This window comes from Odontesthes bonariensis, chromosome 20 (assembly GCF_027942865.1).
Source record: "Odontesthes bonariensis isolate fOdoBon6 chromosome 20, fOdoBon6.hap1, whole genome shotgun sequence".
Classification (NCBI taxonomy): Eukaryota; Metazoa; Chordata; class Actinopteri; order Atheriniformes; family Atherinopsidae; genus Odontesthes; species Odontesthes bonariensis.
This window is the reverse complement of record NC_134525.1, coordinates 619,228-637,057: the sequence shown is the minus strand read 5'-3', so window position 1 is coordinate 637,057 and position 17,830 is coordinate 619,228. Positions and strand designations below refer to the sequence as shown.

The window sequence follows — 17,830 nt, the reverse complement described above, 5'->3', positions numbered from 1 at the left end:
TGAATACAGTTCTGGCTGCAGCTAAATCAGAGCATGTGAACGGAGCGGAGCGCAGCGCAATTCCCGCTCCCCGCTCAGGAGGATGTTCGCTCATTCGCTCCCCGCTCAAAGTTGCACCAGGACGCTCCGCGCTCACCTTAATTTTCCTGCTGCTCAGGCGAAATCGCTGCACGCTCGCTCAAATTTTCAGGAGAAGGAATTTTCTGACATTTTACTTCACGTAATTATGACAGGGCCCTGGGACACACGGCGTTTGATTTAATGATGTGACCGGTGTATTGTCTTATTTAACTGGCTGTTAAATTATCGCCACTCTGACGTACAAAATATAATGTTTAGAAAATGTTGGGCGCCAGGTAGAAAACTACCACATCAGGACGTGGAAGGAAGCCCACCAGATTACTCAGCTTAAATATGCATCACACGACACAGCAAAGAGAGAGCCCAGGCTGGGCTAGGCAGGAGGAGGGAGAGGTGTGCGTGTGTGTGGCCGCGAGAGCATCAGCAGAAACGGAAGCAAAGCAGAGGAAACGAGGGTCACGGTTAGGACTAGCACCTGAGCAGTCAGCTTAATTCAGACAATCAGAAAGGAGAATATGTCTTCACGGTACCTGACCTGTTCCGAGCGTTCCCGTGTCCCAAAACTCCAGACGAAATCCACACTCGATAGCGTTTGTAGGCCCTACAGTTCGGGCGTTTCCCTGTTTATTATCCGCACTCTCTCTGCAACATATGTTAGCTCCGCCACACATAGAACACACCGTTGCGCCCTCGACTTGAATTGCTCACTTCCTCATTTACTACGGGTGACAAGGCCCGCGTGGCTGCTTGTCCCCAGCTGTGAACGTACCATCTTGCTCCATTCACGTTTCCTATTTAATTATTAGTTTCTTACACTAGACTACATTAAATCAAAAATGTTATTTTACAAATTTTATAATCCGACATTTTTAATTGACGTTGTGAGCGCATCGGAGCGAACTGGAGCGGAGCGAAATCCTCGCTCCGACTTTTGAATTGAAAACCGCTCTCCACTCTCACCATATTTCACCGCTCCGCTCCACCGTCCGCTCCATGCTCCGCTCCGTTCACATGCTCTGAGCTAAATATTATTTTCTGGCAGAAATCTGAAATTATTTGACTGTTTCCTGTTGAATTAAGTCTGAAAGCATGCTGAAGGTAGCTCGTGGCTTCCTGTGGGAGTCATGGCAATGCAGCAGATATGAACCTTTCTTTGAACGAGTGGTTTGGGTGATACTTGCTGATGTCGTCCCCCAGGATCCCGGCCCTCCCCTTGCCTCCCCACTCCTGGGCCTGCAGCCCCTGCAGCTGCTGGAGGTGAAGGCCAGGGGGCGCTTCGGCTGCGTCTGGAAGGCCCAGATGCTGAATGAATACGTGGCCGTTAAGATCTTCCCAATCCAGGTAGGGGATTGAATACAGAAATAGATAAAGATACGTGCATATGATGAGAAATGCTGCTTAAATTAGAGAAAAAAATTATTCTTCTTCATCACAGAATAAGGAGTCGTGGGAGAACGAGAGAGACGTGTTCATGACGCCGGGCATGAGGCACGAAAACATCCTGAGGTACATGGGAGCCGAGCGGCGAGGGGGCCACCTGGAGGCCGAGCTGTGGCTGATGACCGAGTTCCACGAGAGGGTGAGGCGGGGGGGGGGCAAAAGGGGAGGCAGGGGGGACAGGTTGATGGATCTGCTTCATTTTAGATGCGTTTCACTGACTCATTCGTTTGTAAAGTGTTGAGTTGGACAGCGAAGCTCTCACAGGTCGGCAGGGTTTCGGTGGGTTTCGGTGGGTTTCATTGGGTTTCGGCCGGTTTCGGTGGGTTTCATTGGGTTTCGGACGGTTTTGGTGGGTTTCATTGGGTTTCGGCCGGTTTCGGTGGGTTTCATAGGGTTTCGGTGGGTTTTCGGTGGGTTTCATTGGGTTTCGGCCGGTTTCGGTGGGTTTCATTGGGTTTCATTGGGTTTCGGTGGGTTTCATTGGGTTTCTTTGGGTTTCGGTGGGTTTTCGGTGGGTTTCATTGGGTTTCGGACGGTTTCGGTGGGTTTCATTGAGTTTCGGTGGGTTTCGGACGGTTTCGGTGGGTTTTCGGTGGGTTTCATTGGGTTTCGGCCGGTTTCGGTGGGTTTCATAGGGTTTCGGTGGGTTTTGGCCGATTACTGAGCGCAGACCTTCTGTCTCTGCAGGGCTCTCTGTCGGACTTCCTGAAGGGAAACGTGATCAGCTGGTCTGAGCTGTGTCACATGGCCGAGTCGATGGCGTGCGGCCTGGCTTACCTTCACGAGGACATCCCCCGACTTAAAGGAGACAAACACAAACCAGCCATCGCTCACAGGTTGGCTCCCGAACGTCACCCACACCCACAGATTCTTCCTCCAACCGGACTCACAACCTTTCTCTTCCTTTCAGGGATTTTAAAAGTAAGAACATCATCCTGCGTTCAGACCTCACCGCAGTCATCGGAGACTTCGGCCTCTCTGTTTGCTTTGAGCCGGGGAAACCACCCGGAGAGACGCACGGACAGGTGAGCAGCAGCCTCAGCAGCCCTGAGCTGCTGCACATTTAATGCTGAGTCATGCGAACACCTGTGTGAACACCTGTGTGTGCGCTCCTCTGTGCAGGTGGGCACCTGGCGCTACATGGCTCCGGAGGTCTTAGAGGGAGCCATCAACTTCCAGAGAGACGCCTTCCTGCGGATCGACATGTACGCCCTGGGCCTGGTGCTGTGGGAGCTGGTGTCCCGCTGCAAGAATGTGGACGGTAACACAACACGGAGCATTATGATCGCTGCAGCATGTGGAAAATAAAAAGTCTGGATCTTTGCTTCCTGTCAGACACTCTGAACTCAGCATGTTTCCTGTTCAGCTTCATTTAATCTGTTAACAAACATTTCTACATCTCAGACCTGCAACACGTCCATAAAAGTCCATAAAAGTCAGGATGGGGCAGTTTAGAATTTGTAATGAAATAAAAATCCTCCTGATAATACAAACAGCTGGCGTCAGCAGGTGATTGAACACCAAAATAACAGCTGGAACTCTGCATCACCTGGTGTCTAAACTGTCAGAACGTCTCTTTGTAACACAAAGGAATTCTTCACCATTTCAGTCTTCTACCTGAGCGAGGAAGGGGCCAGTTCATTAAACCAAGTTTGTGCAAACAAACCAATTATAATCCAGTTATAATTCAGTTCCAACCAGTTATAATCCAGTTCAAACCAGTTAAAATCCAGTTCAAACCAGTTCAAACCAGTTATAATCCAGTTTCAACCAGTTATAATCCAGTTTCAACCAGTTATAATCCAGTTTCAACCAGTTATAAACCAGTTCCAACCAGTTATAAACCAGTTCAAACCAGTTATAATCCAGTTCAAACCAGTTACACGTTAAGCGTGTGCACGTTGAGCGTGTGCACATTGAGCGTGTGCACGTTACGCAAGTGCACGTTAAGCGTGTGCACGTTAAAGTGAGCTGTGGTTGTGTCCAGGTCCGGTGGATGAGTACATGCTGCCCTTTGAGGAGGAGGTGGGTCAGCACGCGTCCCTGGAGGACCTGCAGGAGGTGGTGGTCCACAAGAAGCTGCGTCCGGCCTTTAAGGAGCTGTGGAACAAGCACAGCGTGAGTGTGGCCGCCGCCAACCCAGGGGTTTCATTGGGTTTCGGCCAGTTTCGGGCCAGTTTTGGTGGGTTTCAGCCGGTTTCAGTGGGGTTTCATTGGGTTTCGGGGAGTTTCATTGGGTGTCTGTGGGTTTCGGTGGGGTTTCATTGGGTTTCGGGGAGTTTCATTGGGTGTCTGTGGGTTTCGGTGGGGTTTCATTGGGTTTCGGGGAGTTTCATTGGGTGTCTGTGGGTTTCGGTGGGGTTTCATTGGGTGTCTGTGGGTTTCAGTGGGGTTTCATTGGGTGTCGGTGGGGTTTCATTGGGTGTCTGTGGGTTTCGGTGGGGTTTCATTGGGTTTCGGTGGGGTTTCATTGGGTTTCGGGGGGTTTCATTGGGTGTCTGTGGGTTTCGGGGGGTTTCATTGGGTGTCTGTGGGTTTCGGTGGGGTTTCATTGGGTTTCGGGGGGTTTCATTGGGTTTCGGGGGGTTTCATTGGGTGTCGGTGGGTTTCGGTGGGGTTTCATTGGGTTTCGGGGGTTTCATTGGGTGTCTGTGGGTTTCGGTGGGGTTTCATTGGGTTTCGGGGGGTTTCATTGGGTGTCGGTGGGTGTCGGTGGGGTTTCATTGGGTTTCGGGGGGTTTCATTGGGTGTCGGTGGGGTTTCATTGGGTTTCGGGGGGTTTCATTGGGTTTCGGGGGGTTTCATTGGGTGTCTGTGGGTTTCGTTGGGGTTTCATTGGGTGTCGGTGGGTTTCGGTGGGGTTTCATTGGGTGACCGACCCCGACCGACCCCGTCAGACTCACCCTTTCTGCTCTCTGCAGGGTCTGGCTCAGATCTGCGAGACGGTGGAGGAGTGCTGGGACCACGACGCCGAGGCTCGCCTGTCGGCCGGCTGCGTGGAGGAGAGGATTTCCCAGATCCGCCGCCTCACCGCCACCATCACCCCCCCGACCTCCGACCGCCCGGCCCTGCTGGGCTCCGCCCCCTCACCCGTCAACATGGTGACTAACGTGGACCTGCCGCCCAAAGAGTCCAGCATATGAGGTCTGATGGCGCCCAGAAGACAACTGAAACACGAACTGAACACGCCGGATCATCTTATGGGCAGAGCCAGGAATCCGGCGTGAAAGCAGCTGCTATTTTATCTCTCTGGACTTGTATTTTTGAACTCTTTCAGTGGTTTCCTGTCTTCGTCCTCCGGACGGAGACGACCAGCACGTCCTCGTCTCCTTCAGTGTTCCGTCAGTCATGACTCATTCGTGTCTTTTCAAACAGGTTAAAACGCCACGCTGGAACCGACTCAGTGAATGCTCTTCAGGTACCTCAGCCACCACTCATTTCTTCCCTCTGCTGTCTCGGACGTCCGGAGGTTACCTATCTACCTGGTGTCCCCTGGGAGCCTGCCGTCAGGTGGCTGCTGGGACGTTTTTTTACTTCAATGCTGCAGAACCTTCGTAGGAACCTTAGTAGGAACCTTCGTGGGAACCTTCGTGGGAACCTTCGTGGGAACCTTCGTGGGAACCTTTGTGGGAACCTTTGTGGGAACCTTTGTAGGAACCTTTGTAGGAACCTTTGTGGGAACCTTCGTGGGAACCTTCGTGGGAACCTTCGTGGGAACCTTCGTGGGAACCTTTGTGGGAACCTTTGTGGGAACCTTTGTAGGAACCTTTGTAGGAACCTTTGTGGGAACCTTCGTGGGAACCTTCGTGGGAACCTTTGTGGGAACCTTTGTGGGAACCTTTGTGGGAACCTTTGTGGGAACCTTCGTGGGAACCTTTGTGGGAACCTTCGTAGGAACCTTCGTAGACTGTTACACAGCAAGCAGAAGTTTTCGTTTTTCTATCTTTTTCTGTTGTGGTCATGTGACCTTCGGATCCAACGGGTCGCATCCCAGGAGAAACAGGAAGTGAGAAACTGGTTCCCTTCTTTTGTGTTCAGCTGACTGAGAGCTCTGATGTGATTGGTTGTCAGGCGTCTTGCACGCAGAGATTTGATTGGCCGACCGCGCTCAGCCTCAGCGTTTTGGTTGGCTCGGAAACGAAACTTCTCAGGTAACCAGGCGTGCAGTGGGGGAGGGGCTCCGATGCCACGGTGGGATGCAGGTTTCCACCGTCTGGAAGGGGCGGAGTTAATGTCAGGTGTGGGAGGGGCTTAACTGAGGTGCTTAAAGCCTATTGGCTGTCCTGAATATGTACATTTGTTCCCCTCAAAAATGGTGCCAGACCTCATGGTGCATAGTGTGTTTATGCATTCAGGTCAGTGTGTGTGTGTGTGTGTGCACGTGTGATCACATGATGGGACGGATGTTTGATCTGTTTCATGTTTTTCTACTGTACCTGCTGATTGTCTGATTATTTGTCTGCCTTTGTGTCACCTGGAGGTCAGTGAGAGGGCTGTGACCTTTGACCTTTGACCTGTGGCTGAGCTGCAGCACTGCAGCAAAGCCAAACAAACCCCATCACCGCCCAGCTCTGAGCCTGTCACAGCAGGAAAGGTTGATGGAAATGACTCCATTTAAAAAGTTATTCTGATCTTCCAGTTTGAAACGCGTCTGATTTCCATTTCCTGTGAAAGTAAAGGCGTCAGAGGTCAGAGGTCACCCGCCCTCACTTCTCTTGGATCGGGACCAAACCCGAGGCGAGCGGCCTCAGAAAGACTTGGGCCTCACATCGACCTGCTCTCCGTGTGCTCGTGTTTCCCCCGTGATGCCGTACGTGTAACAGTGAATGTCTACGATGCTGCTGACACCACCACCAAGAAGATTCAAAGATGAATTTATTTCTGTGATTCCTTTTTTTTATTGTTGCTTTTACTTTGGCTGCATCCAAGCCGTTTGGACGGCGGATTGATGGAGAATTTGTAAGAAAAACAAAGTAAAAACGAGCTGGAAAAGAAGAAAAGTGCTGATGGAGCACAGATCACCTCAATACAGCAGAAATACCTCAGAAGACTTTTCTATGTGAAACCTAGATGATGTAAGTTGTTTTGTTAGTCATAATGTGTGATTTGTGTACTTTTTATTCTGGATTTTATCACAAAGTTACTGCTTTTCCATCAGTTCTCCAAACTGTTAAACTGCCAACATCTGGGCTGGACCTCCTTCTTCCTTTCTCTGGTTTCCTGTCCTCAGCCTCGGTTTATTCTTGGTGCATCATTTGCTCTTCTATCTTCTGTTTCCCGACACTTTTATCTCTCAGACTGATCTGACCTCAAGATGCTCACAAAGTATGGGACAGAAAACGGCAACAGACCACCTTAGCTCCAGGTGTTTCCAGGTGTTTCCAGGGACGTGTTACCTCATTGAAGCGTCCCAGGTATAGACGGCGTGTTTAAAAGGCAGCACTGGACAGCGAGCGCAGGGTATTCAGCTCTGGGTTAGCCGTGCATTAAGCCACCTGACAGACAGTTAGCATTGTTAGCATCCCGCAGAGCAACCACATACCTAGAAAGACTTATGGTGCCATAAACAGGACTATTAGCAGTCAGCAGAGGCTACATACTTGTAGCTGGGGTCTATATAAAGGGAACGACTGATTCTAACTGGGCCATAACCCGTTAGAGCATCTGTTAGCTTGACTGGACATTAGCGTAAGCTGGGAACTAGCATGCTGACAACACTGAATCATCTGCATAAGCTGCTTCTCTTTTTTTATTGAACCGCCATCCGTTGAGGACTTGGCTGTTTCTGCAGTGTCAGGTCAGCATCTAAAACCTGCTGCAGGCGTAGAAAAGCAGTCAGACCCACAGGGTCTGAAGACTTTGGCTGTGTTCGAAACCACATACTACATACTGCATACTACATACTGCATACTGCATACTACATACTACATACTGCATACTGCATACTGCATACTGCATACTACATACTGCATACTACATACTGCATACTGCATACTACATACTACATACTACATACTGCATACTACATACTGCATACTACATACTGCATACTGCATACTGCATACTGCATACTACATACTACATACTTACATACTGCATACTGCATACTACATACTACATACTGCATACTGCATACTACATACTACATACTACATACTGCATACTACATACTACATACTGCATACTACATACTACATACTGCATACTACATACTACATACTACATACTGCATACTACATACTACATACTTACATACTACATACTGCATACTACATACTGCATACTGCATACTACATACTGCATACTACATACTGCATACTACATACTACATACTGCATACTACATACTACATACTGCATACTACATACTACATACTGCATACTACATACTACATACTTACATACTGCATACTGCATACTATATACTGCATACTACATACTGCATACTACATACTGCATACTGCATACTACATACTACATACTGCATACTACATACTGCATACTACATACTACATACTGCATACTACATACTACATACTGCATACTACATACTACATACTGCATACTGCATACTGCATACTACATACTGCATACTGCATACTATATACTGCATACTACATACTGCATACTGCATACTACATACTACATACTGCATACTACATACTACATACTTGCATACTGCATACTATATACTGCATACTACATACTGCATACTGCATACTACATACTGCATACTGCATACTTACATACTTACATACTGCATACTACATACTGCATACTACATACTTACATACTGCATACTACATACTGCATACTACATACTTACATACTGCATACTACATACTGCATACTACATACTTACATACTGCATACTTACATACTGCATACTACATACTACATACTTATCAATCAGACAGTATGCAGAGCGTTTACCCACAATGCATTTGGCTCCTGCCCGAGCTGAAATCAGCCGGCCTGAAGCTGATTTCTCTTAAGCTCTAAACTCTGTAAACTTTAGCAACATTTGAAACATTTTCAGGAGAGAAAGTAGTCGTTTAGATCCCCAACGTGTTGAAAACCTGACAAAATACCGTCTGTTTACAATTTTGTTCCCACAAATTTGCCGCTACTAAAGCTAGCCGCAGTGAGCTAACGCACTTCCTGTTATTTTCACAAAATAAAATACCCGTTGCCTTTTATCATAGGGAAAGCCATTATGATACAACTGGTGCTTTTGTTTTGAAAACAGGAAGTGAACCTACCCTCGTTGTAACTAGCTTGAAACTGCCGTTTTGACAGGAAATGATGATCGGCGACGTCACGTTACGTTGCATCTTGGGTAGTTTGAGTATGAGTAGTGACCTCATGATGCATACCCAACATTTCGGAGAATCTAGTATGCATCCGGGAACTTAAAAAAAGTTAAAGTTAGTAGGAGTAGTAGGCAGTTTCGAACACAGCCTTTGCATTGCTCCACGACTTTGAAAGGGTCCATTAAACCTGCAGGCGGCCATCTTTACCGGAGCCAGCCATGACGCTGCTATGTGAAATGTGAATGTTTCACTGTTGGAGACAAACTACTGATTTAAATGAAATGGTTTCTGTGACTGTGAAAAACAACCAGATTGGGTAAAAGCTGTTAGATATGTGAGAATAAATGTTGGTGTCCAGTGGAGCTGATGGAGAAACAGAACATTTAGTTAAAGCCTCCCCAGGCTCTTAAAGGAGGTCCTTTATTTTTTACTGTGGTGATTTGTAGAGTCTGGCTCCAGATGTGGAGTCTGTTAGACCTAGAACAGGAAAGGTGTGCGTCTCTTTTCTTAACTATTTTCATAAATCTCTTGTTTCTTCCTCTCTGCTCAGTTCCAGGACCATTAATGTATGAATGAATGTAGTTCCAGGACCATTAATGTATGAATGAATGTAGATCCAGGACCATTAATGTATGAATGAATGTAGTTCCAGGACCATTAATGTATTAATGTATGAATGAATGAATGTAGTTCCAGTCCTCAGTGCAACTCCGCACGCAGACACGAGCTGTTACAAACCAGTGAGGTCACTGTAGTTCTTTCAGTTGAATCTTTTTGTATATGGAAATAAATGCTGTCAGATCATTTTACCTGGACTTGAGTGCTGAGTTTATTTCTGCAGGTAACACCCTCCAGCCCCTCTGAAACTAAACTACAGAACAGATATTCTTTAATACAGATTTCTCCTTTTAAGAGGAACACAAGAAACTTGTGCTAAAGAAAAAATGGACCAGACCAGAAATGGGATTCAAACCCTGGTTCGGGTAGGGGGTAGAAATAGAAGAGGTACAGATAAGTAGGAATGGGATTCAAACCCTGGTTCGGGTAATGGGCGTGGCCGGGGCGACGCCTCAAATTTCTGACTCGCCATAAAAAATTAAGTCGCTTATAACTTCCACATACATTATCCAATCTGTCCCAAACTTCATACGGTGATTGCTGGACCCAGCCTGAACGCGTACACATTATCATAGTGACATCCTCCTATAGCGCCACCTGCTGGTCGTCGGAAACGTCTCTTTTTTTTCCACAACTCGCATTTTATCAAACTCCTACAGATTTAATGCTACAAGCTTCAAACTTGGCCAGGTTACTCTTAAGACACGGGGGGAAACAATCATGGAGAAACTTTTTCAAACTCTGAACGGTGTGGGCGTGGCCAGGCGTTGAAAATCGTGTGATGGCGTTTGTTATTTAAAAGCCTTATCATCATCACAGTCATGAAACTTGGCACACAAGTTTGTCAAATTTATCATAGACTTTTAGTGGAAACTTGCTCTTTTCTGACATATGCACTTCGGTAACTACACCACAGACACCATTGACTAGGCCATCTGCCACAACATTTTTACACAGCATTACATGCGCATCCTTCCCTAAGAACAGCGTTTCTGCCAAACAGGTGTTTGGTGCTCTGGCATGATGGCCATCTAACAACCTCCTTTGTCCTGTTTTCGCATCATTAATAAAATCCTGCGCATTCACTTCAACATATTCAGCACAAGCCTTAAATCGCTGTTGCGTGTTATGCTCATTTACTTGTCTATTAGTTGCAAATATGCAAGGCAGAGCTTTCCTCAGCAGTTTCACAGCGTCTCAACACATCCAAATCACTTTTCAACATCGGAGTCTTTTTACTACGACACCTAACCCTATTTAACAACTCAGCAAAGACTTTGTCTTTCTGTCTTACTATTTCAGTTAGCTCAACAACTTTAAACAAGCTCGACCACAAGGTGTTACTAACGTCCTCCACATACAACGGCTTGCCTCTTACAGGCGGCAACTGGAAAAAATCTCTTACTGCAACTACAGCAACATTGCCAAATGGTGAAAAATCACCCGTTTGTTTTATCTGTCTCAATCTACCGTGAATATATGAGAACAGATTGTGATCCACCATGGATATCTCATCTATTATCAACAGCTGCAGATCACAATATTTGGCACGCAACGAGTTAAAGGTAGGGTAGGAGATCCTGGATTTTGAGTCGAGCGAAGCTGCATTTTGAAAATACACAGGTCAAAAGTCCCAACCCTTTTCTTCAGACTTCCCCCCGAAGCCACGCCTCTAGAGTACATGAAGGCGCAATGCTTGTTCACAAGTACGAAGGTGCACGAGCGCTGTTCTGACAGCAAGCATCGATTGGTTTGGCTAACTTTTGCTAACTTTTTCTCATGGCGGATTCACAGGTAAGAAAATACCTTTCAACATCATAATGAACCGTTTAATAATGCTAGGTGCTAGCCAAGCTGGCTCTAGTTTAGCTTCCTGCCAAGCTTCTGGACGCGTAATTCGTTCACGAAGAAGGGTACGCGCACAGGGGGAAGGAGGGGGAGGGAGGAGCAGATTGCAGTTTGATAGACGCATCAGAACCCAATCATCGTTTACGGTCCGTTCAGTATGATTGGATAGTGTTTTTCCTAATTTGTACGTTCTAGAGGCCACTAAAACTTTTCATTTTTGTGTCAAAACTTTTAATTAATTGGTTGCAATGGGGGTGAGTATTTCAAGCAATATGTAAAAAAAAATGCTCCAGAAAAAGAACCCCTACCCCACCTTTAAGTTTCTCCTCCCCCAAAGGAGTGTACAGTAAGCGTACATCCTTTCCTATACCAAATGTTGAATGGATTGTTGCCGCCTGCAAATTGAATGCTGCAATCCCTGTAGGAGCCATCAACAACACACATATGTTGTCTGGATGACGGCACGTCGGGGACAACAGCCTCATTGATTCGTACTGAATCGCCTTTATCAAATGACTCTTACCAGTACCTGCACCGCCTGTAATAAATGCATGCAACGGTGCAGGAGTTTTGCCATGTATCCTGTCTAAACACCATTGCCTAACCTGATAAAAAACAGAAATCTGGGTGTCATTCAGAGACCTAACTAAAGCCAAACCATCACTTCTACACATGACATTACTTCTCCTCTCTACATTTCTTGACTCTACACTTCCGGACTGCAAATCTGGAATATCTTCAACATCCTCTACCAGTATCTGTTGCTGCTCTCCTCGTTCTTCCAGACACTCTAAACGTTCTAGCTCCTGCTCTGGACACAGCTCACACCATGCATTTTCCACTAGTCCATCACAATCGATATTATTCCTAATCTTCTCTAAATCTTCTGCTTCTTTCTCAAAAATTCTGCCATTTTCATCAACGACCACCCGCACCGAACGTCTCCATCACTAAACCTAACATGCCCATTACTGTAAAACTGTTCAAAGGTTTCACAGTTTGCAGGTTTCAGTTGTTCATCACATCTATACGGCAGGAACAGTTGCAATTTACTGCGAAAAAAGTTTTCCGAGTTCTTGGTTTTTGAAAACCGCGCATACCGAATGACAGCTGGTTGTGTGCGTGTTCTTTTGACTATAAAACCACACCGATTCTGTAACTGGATTGGATTCCGACATTTTTCATTTTTACTCAATATGCGATATTCTGATGCAAATGTTGCCAAACACATGTCTTCAAATGCCACATCTATTGGCCTACTCTTATAGCGGTCAACTAAACTAGTCATCCACATATTTTTAGAGGTGACATCCTCTGATGCAGCCCTCTGTCTTAAAATACTCAACGGTAAACTCATCCTCACAATATTATCCCCTGTGGACACAAAGACGACTTTCCTTGAACATTCCTTTAAGTGCATATTTGTTAGTCTATAAACTGCTTCTTGTGCACTAACATCTCTGTTATGCAAGTACACAGTACCTAGATTTTTTAAGGCCTCCTTTGCACTAAGATTGCCCTCTTTGGATGCCTCTCTTTGGGCATTGCTCAACAGCAGCCCCATCTCCCTTTCTGCCTTAGAAATATAGGAGATGATGTACACAACACATGCATACGCATCCACAACGTACTGGATGTCTATATTAGCATTCCAGCATTTCAAGACTTACTATACTGATTAATCCACGACTCCTTAACATCCCTTTTTAAAACAACTTCTGTCTTCTTGCCAACACGTTTATACGCCGCCTCAAAAATCTCCTGATTCATGCGTAAAGCATGAAATAACTGCTGTACATTTTCAAAATTACCATTGTTCAATGCCTTCTTAACGCTTGTTAAAATGTCATCAGCATGCTCTGCCTTCATCTCCCACCTGATCTCTCCATGCTTTTCACATGTTGCATCCGTCACATTTTCCTGACACTTGCAGACTGGTTCTACTCGCTTACGACTGATGAACGTGCGTGCAGATACTGGTCGAGGAAAATTGAAACGACACGTTGTATTCCTCTTTTTGCACGACTTTGAGTGGCGAGTGGAATGTTGTTGTACAGATGTGATAATGTCCAATAATGTGTCATCATCTGCTGGTAGTTCACATGTTACATATTTGTCAATAAACTGAACTACCTCTTCGTCACTGTTCCTGTCAATTAACGGAGCGTTCTCGATCCAGAACAAACAATGAACATGTGGGGAACCACGCTGCTGAAACTCGACCCTATAAAATTAGTCAATTATTTTACCAATGGGATTGCATGGAGACATCAACACCTCCCTTAAAAAACAATGCCACCGAAAGTCAAACATCCTGGCTGCAGTTACCGGATTCTGCCGCAACAGCTCACACCTATCAGCCCACTCCAACTCTTCAGCTGTCTGCGTTCTTCCAGCCTGTCGCAAAGCGCTATCAAGCAGATTTTGCCGATGCAGATCAGCTGAAGAAAAGGAACAAAACCAAGTGGGGACGCCTAACTGACGAACACAAGCTAACAGGTCACTCTGCGCTCCCTGCCAGTACACTGGGGTTCCTCTAATAGGTTTCAAAAACAGATAGCCATCATCACACGCCAACAACTGTTTCAACCCATCGTCACTCTTCAATAGCTTGTTAACCTTTGTCAGTGTGCCACCTCCCCTTCCTTTTCTTAACGCTATGGACACATTGGAAACGACGTGTTCGACCTCCGACATGTACTGAGCAAAAAATATGTATTCTACATTCCGGGAAAATCTGCCATCAGCATGCAGAACACGGTTATTAAAATAACGCGTTAATGTCAAACGCTGTGGTCGGCTATCATGATATGTATGCTGTCCCTGCGGAAACAACACTGGAAAACATTTGGCTTCATTGGCATGATCAGACAGCAAGCTAACAGGGTTATTTCCCTCTGCAGGAGCCACGTTCACAACAGCATCAAAATACTGGTCCAACACTTCTTGACCAATGTCTACAGGCATAAGACAACTGTCCTGAAACATACAGTGTTGCTGTCTGTCATGTAGAAGTTCATCCTCACCATCATCACTGGCTTCTACATTACAACCATTGTCTGCTCCTGAAATTACATCATCGTTCTCCCTACAAAACTCATTAAGCCATGCTTCATTAAACTGTATATCTTTATAATGTGCATTAATGTTTTTTAAACACTGCAACGCTTGCCTAACACGCATCGTGTCCACAAATTCATACTCGTAATGACTCTTGTAAGTTAACTTACGCTTCAGCTTCACAGGCAACAAAGACCCCTCCATATTGGAACGGGGTAACAAATTATTCGTTTGAACAATGTTTGCTGGAACACATGTCACTGGGCCTTGTACTCCATTTTGTCCACCTTTGGGCAAAGCTAACATCTTCATAAATGGTATATGTAGCGCGATCAAATGCTGTTCTAAACTATTCAAACAGGCCAGTTCTGCTGGAATGGGACACGCAGTCAAATTGTTCCCTGCAGATTCAGCCGGCTCCTGTCCTCTTAGTATCTTACTATGACAGGTGTAACAGATCCAAAGCTTCCCTCTAGGTGCGTCAACCAAGTGACACGGCATCACACAACTGGCATCACATTTGTGCAGATAATCATCAGTAATACACTTAGCGGCTACAGCAGCTACAGCTCCAGTCTTATAATCTTCCCTTTTACAGGTTAAAACCTGATGTTTAAACAGCAACCTGTGGCAAACACAACACACAAAATCTGGTCCATCTCTGACTTTATCTAAAAACTGCTGCATAACAAAGTCAAATTACAGGCGCTTCTCTTTCAACTGCTGCCTATTCAGCTTCATACCTGCTGCAACACGCCGTTTATATTCAACATTTGCACACTGTGTTCTACTCATTTCCTTCTTCTTGGCTTGGAAACTGCATAGATTGCATTATAGGGGGCCGATTGTGCACGTTTATTTGTCTTATCTTCAAGACAAATGTAATTTCTGGAGAAACCAATCTGTCTTATTGTTTGACAGCATAGATTTATATAGGTGGAAGATATCTGGAATCTTGAAAAAAAGCAATAAAGTTTTCTCTTACTCATCAAGTCACCAAGAGATTATCAGAAGACAGATCTTTTAAAAACATTTCCCGAGTCAGTTATGAAAGAAATGTTTTGTTTGTGTGGTAAATCTTTTTCACTGGAAATTGAATGTGACGTGAAACAAGAAAAACCTGTTTCCTTCAAGGAAAACTAAATGCATTTTTACAAAGAAAAGTAAGACAAAGGTAATTTCTGGGGAAACCAATCTGTCTTGTTGTTTCTTGTCAGTCTCCTCCTACAAGCATCCATGAGGGTGGGCAGGTTCCACTTCTGTACATAAGTATCAGCTTCAAAACAGAAGCTTTATCTAGACCTTTAGCATCCTGAATCAGGTAAACACTACAGACAACTGCACTGTGAGGAGAATATTTTCATTTCAATCTTTAAAATTTGATAAATCAATAGTTTCTGAATAGATTAAATTATTGTAACTGTGTACAAGAATGATGCTCTGGCAATTTATTAGCATTTACTGGATTTTTGTTGATTGATTGTTAACTTTGTTTCTATTCAGTTTTAGTTTCTGTATCCACACAAACAATGGCAGGTAAGTGCATTCTCTTTCTTAAGAAGTCTTACCCACAGCATCATCGTTAAGAACATTTACATTCTGACTAATCCAGTCTACATCTATACCTAAATCTTGTCTGCTTCAACAGTAGACATGTTTCCTGTAAAAATAAAAGCTCTTTAGTTATTCATAGTTGTTTTGCAGATGAAAGCTTTCAGAAGGAGTTCCTGGAGACCCACAACACCTACAGGGCGATGCACCAAGCGCCGCCACTGACCCTCAACAGCGATCTGACTGCAGCAGCCCAGAAATGGGCTGATGTGATGCTTGCAAAAAAACGCCTGGGTCACAGTCACACTAAAGATGGCGAGAATGTCTATTCCATGTCAAGCAGTAGAGTTATCAGACCAACAGGTGGACTATGTTTTATATATTTTTCATTTGATTGTCAAATGTACTTTCACAATCATATCAGATTCTATTCAAGTTTAATTCAAATGTGTGTGTAACCTTAAAATTGAGAAATTCCAGAGATATCACTTTAAATTGAGACTGCTGTAACACTGTTATGGTTCTGAAGCTAGGGAACTCAAAGTACAACTACAAACTCCAATATTCATGTGAGGTTTTTTGCTTGATCCATGTCATGTTTCAGGGAAAGAAGCTGTCGATTCATGGTACAGTGAGATCAAGGATTACGACTTTAGCAAGCCAGGATTTCACAGCAATACTGGTGAGAAAGAAAAAATAAAAATCACACACCTGAGGACCTCCTCTGAAATATAAAACATATATAATAAAATGTATCCATCACTGTGAGATCAAACCATAAGAATGGAAATAAAAGTCAGGGTTATTTATTCTGTAATATTTATAATGTGGGAGAAATGAACCTAATGTTAAAAATGTACCTTCCACTGACCTAATGTTTTAGTTTCTCTGAATATAATTTAATTTCCACACTCTCTTACTCTTACTGTGCTGCTGTGTTTCTTCATGAAGGACATTTCACTCAGGTGGTATGGAAGAACAGCAAAGAACTGGGTGTGGGCATGGCCACAAGTGGCAACATGATCTTTGTGGTTGGGCAGTACCGCCCAGCTGGCAACTTCACTAATGAGGGCTACTTTCAGAGCAATGTCCTCCCAAAAGGTAACAAATGACCTCAGTTTGCATATCGTATTCTTAGTTACACATGTGTTTTAAACTTTGAGGACTTATTCACTCAGTAAAGATAAAAGATGCAGCGAGAACTGAGCGCCCAAGAAGTTTCAGGATGTGCTTTTGCACAGAACAAAAAATGAGCTGTGGTTTGATACGAGTTGGTTCTGTGTTGCACATGCAGATACAGAGCATTTGAGCTACACAGCAGTTCCATCTTGAAAACATATTACTTTCACATAATATATTTTAAATGATATTCAATGTCACCTTCCAGAATAAAAGCTGTAGCTTTACAGCCAGCAGAGGCAGCAGCAGACCAAACCTCCGATGAGAGGAAGAAGGAAGAGGAGAAGCTGCACGCTGCTGTAGATGATGAGGACCCTCCCTAACATCACGTGTACCTTTGACACAAAATTCAATATGTAAAACAGAAAAAATAAACAGTGTGTTACAAAGTTGTGGAGTGCAACATAATTTGTAAGCTGAATTTCAGTTTATCTCAGTGTTAGAATACGTAAGAAATCTTAACTGTTGCATAAATGAGTATAAAAGTATTTAAGAATAAAGTATTTAAGAATAAAGTATTTAAGTATTTGAGAACAAAGTAGTTCTGAGACTCTAGAATTGTTTTTTTAATGACATGGTGTGTCATAAAAATGAACACAAATTAATGAGGATATGCAATTTCTACATTTCATGCATGTACGGTTTAATTTGAACTTTTTAAAAGACGTTAAAGCTCACTGTTGAGTTTTACCCTGCACAAATATAAATAAATTTTACACATGAGTATGAAAATAAGCCCTT

General features: G+C 44.5%; 2 protein-coding genes across 5 annotated transcripts in view; both read left to right on the top strand.

Annotated features, from left to right (window-relative positions):
- Positions 1–7,658, top strand: part of LOC142370202 (activin receptor type-2B-like) — a 41,779-nt gene extending 34,121 nt beyond the window's left edge. For all 3 annotated transcript variants that reach the window (XM_075452677.1, XM_075452678.1, XM_075452679.1), the window contains exons 5-11: positions 1,279–1,422; positions 1,517–1,660; positions 2,209–2,357; positions 2,432–2,546; positions 2,644–2,782; positions 3,509–3,639; positions 4,443–7,658. In XM_075452677.1, the coding sequence (XP_075308792.1) occupies positions 1,279–1,422; positions 1,517–1,660; positions 2,209–2,357; positions 2,432–2,546; positions 2,644–2,782; positions 3,509–3,639; positions 4,443–4,664 (1,044 nt within the window). In that variant the 3' untranslated portion in view covers positions 4,665–7,658. The remainder of the gene's footprint in view (positions 1–1,278; positions 1,423–1,516; positions 1,661–2,208; positions 2,358–2,431; positions 2,547–2,643; positions 2,783–3,508; positions 3,640–4,442) is intronic.
- A 7,967-nt stretch (positions 7,659–15,625) lies between these two features.
- On the top strand, positions 15,626–17,478 carry LOC142370208 (Golgi-associated plant pathogenesis-related protein 1-like). 2 transcript variants are annotated; one of them, XM_075452688.1, is made up of 6 exons: positions 15,626–15,680; positions 15,863–15,895; positions 16,064–16,273; positions 16,515–16,592; positions 16,862–17,011; positions 17,298–17,478. In XM_075452688.1, exons 2-6 carry the CDS (start codon positions 15,889–15,891, stop codon positions 17,300–17,302), a joined length of 450 nt encoding a protein of 149 aa, XP_075308803.1. In that variant the 5' UTR covers positions 15,626–15,680; positions 15,863–15,888; the 3' UTR covers positions 17,303–17,478. The 2 variants fall into 2 exon arrangements, with proteins under 2 accessions (XP_075308803.1, XP_075308802.1); XM_075452687.1 differs by having other exon boundaries at positions 15,640–15,704.
- The last annotated feature ends 352 nt before the right edge of the window (positions 17,479–17,830 follow it).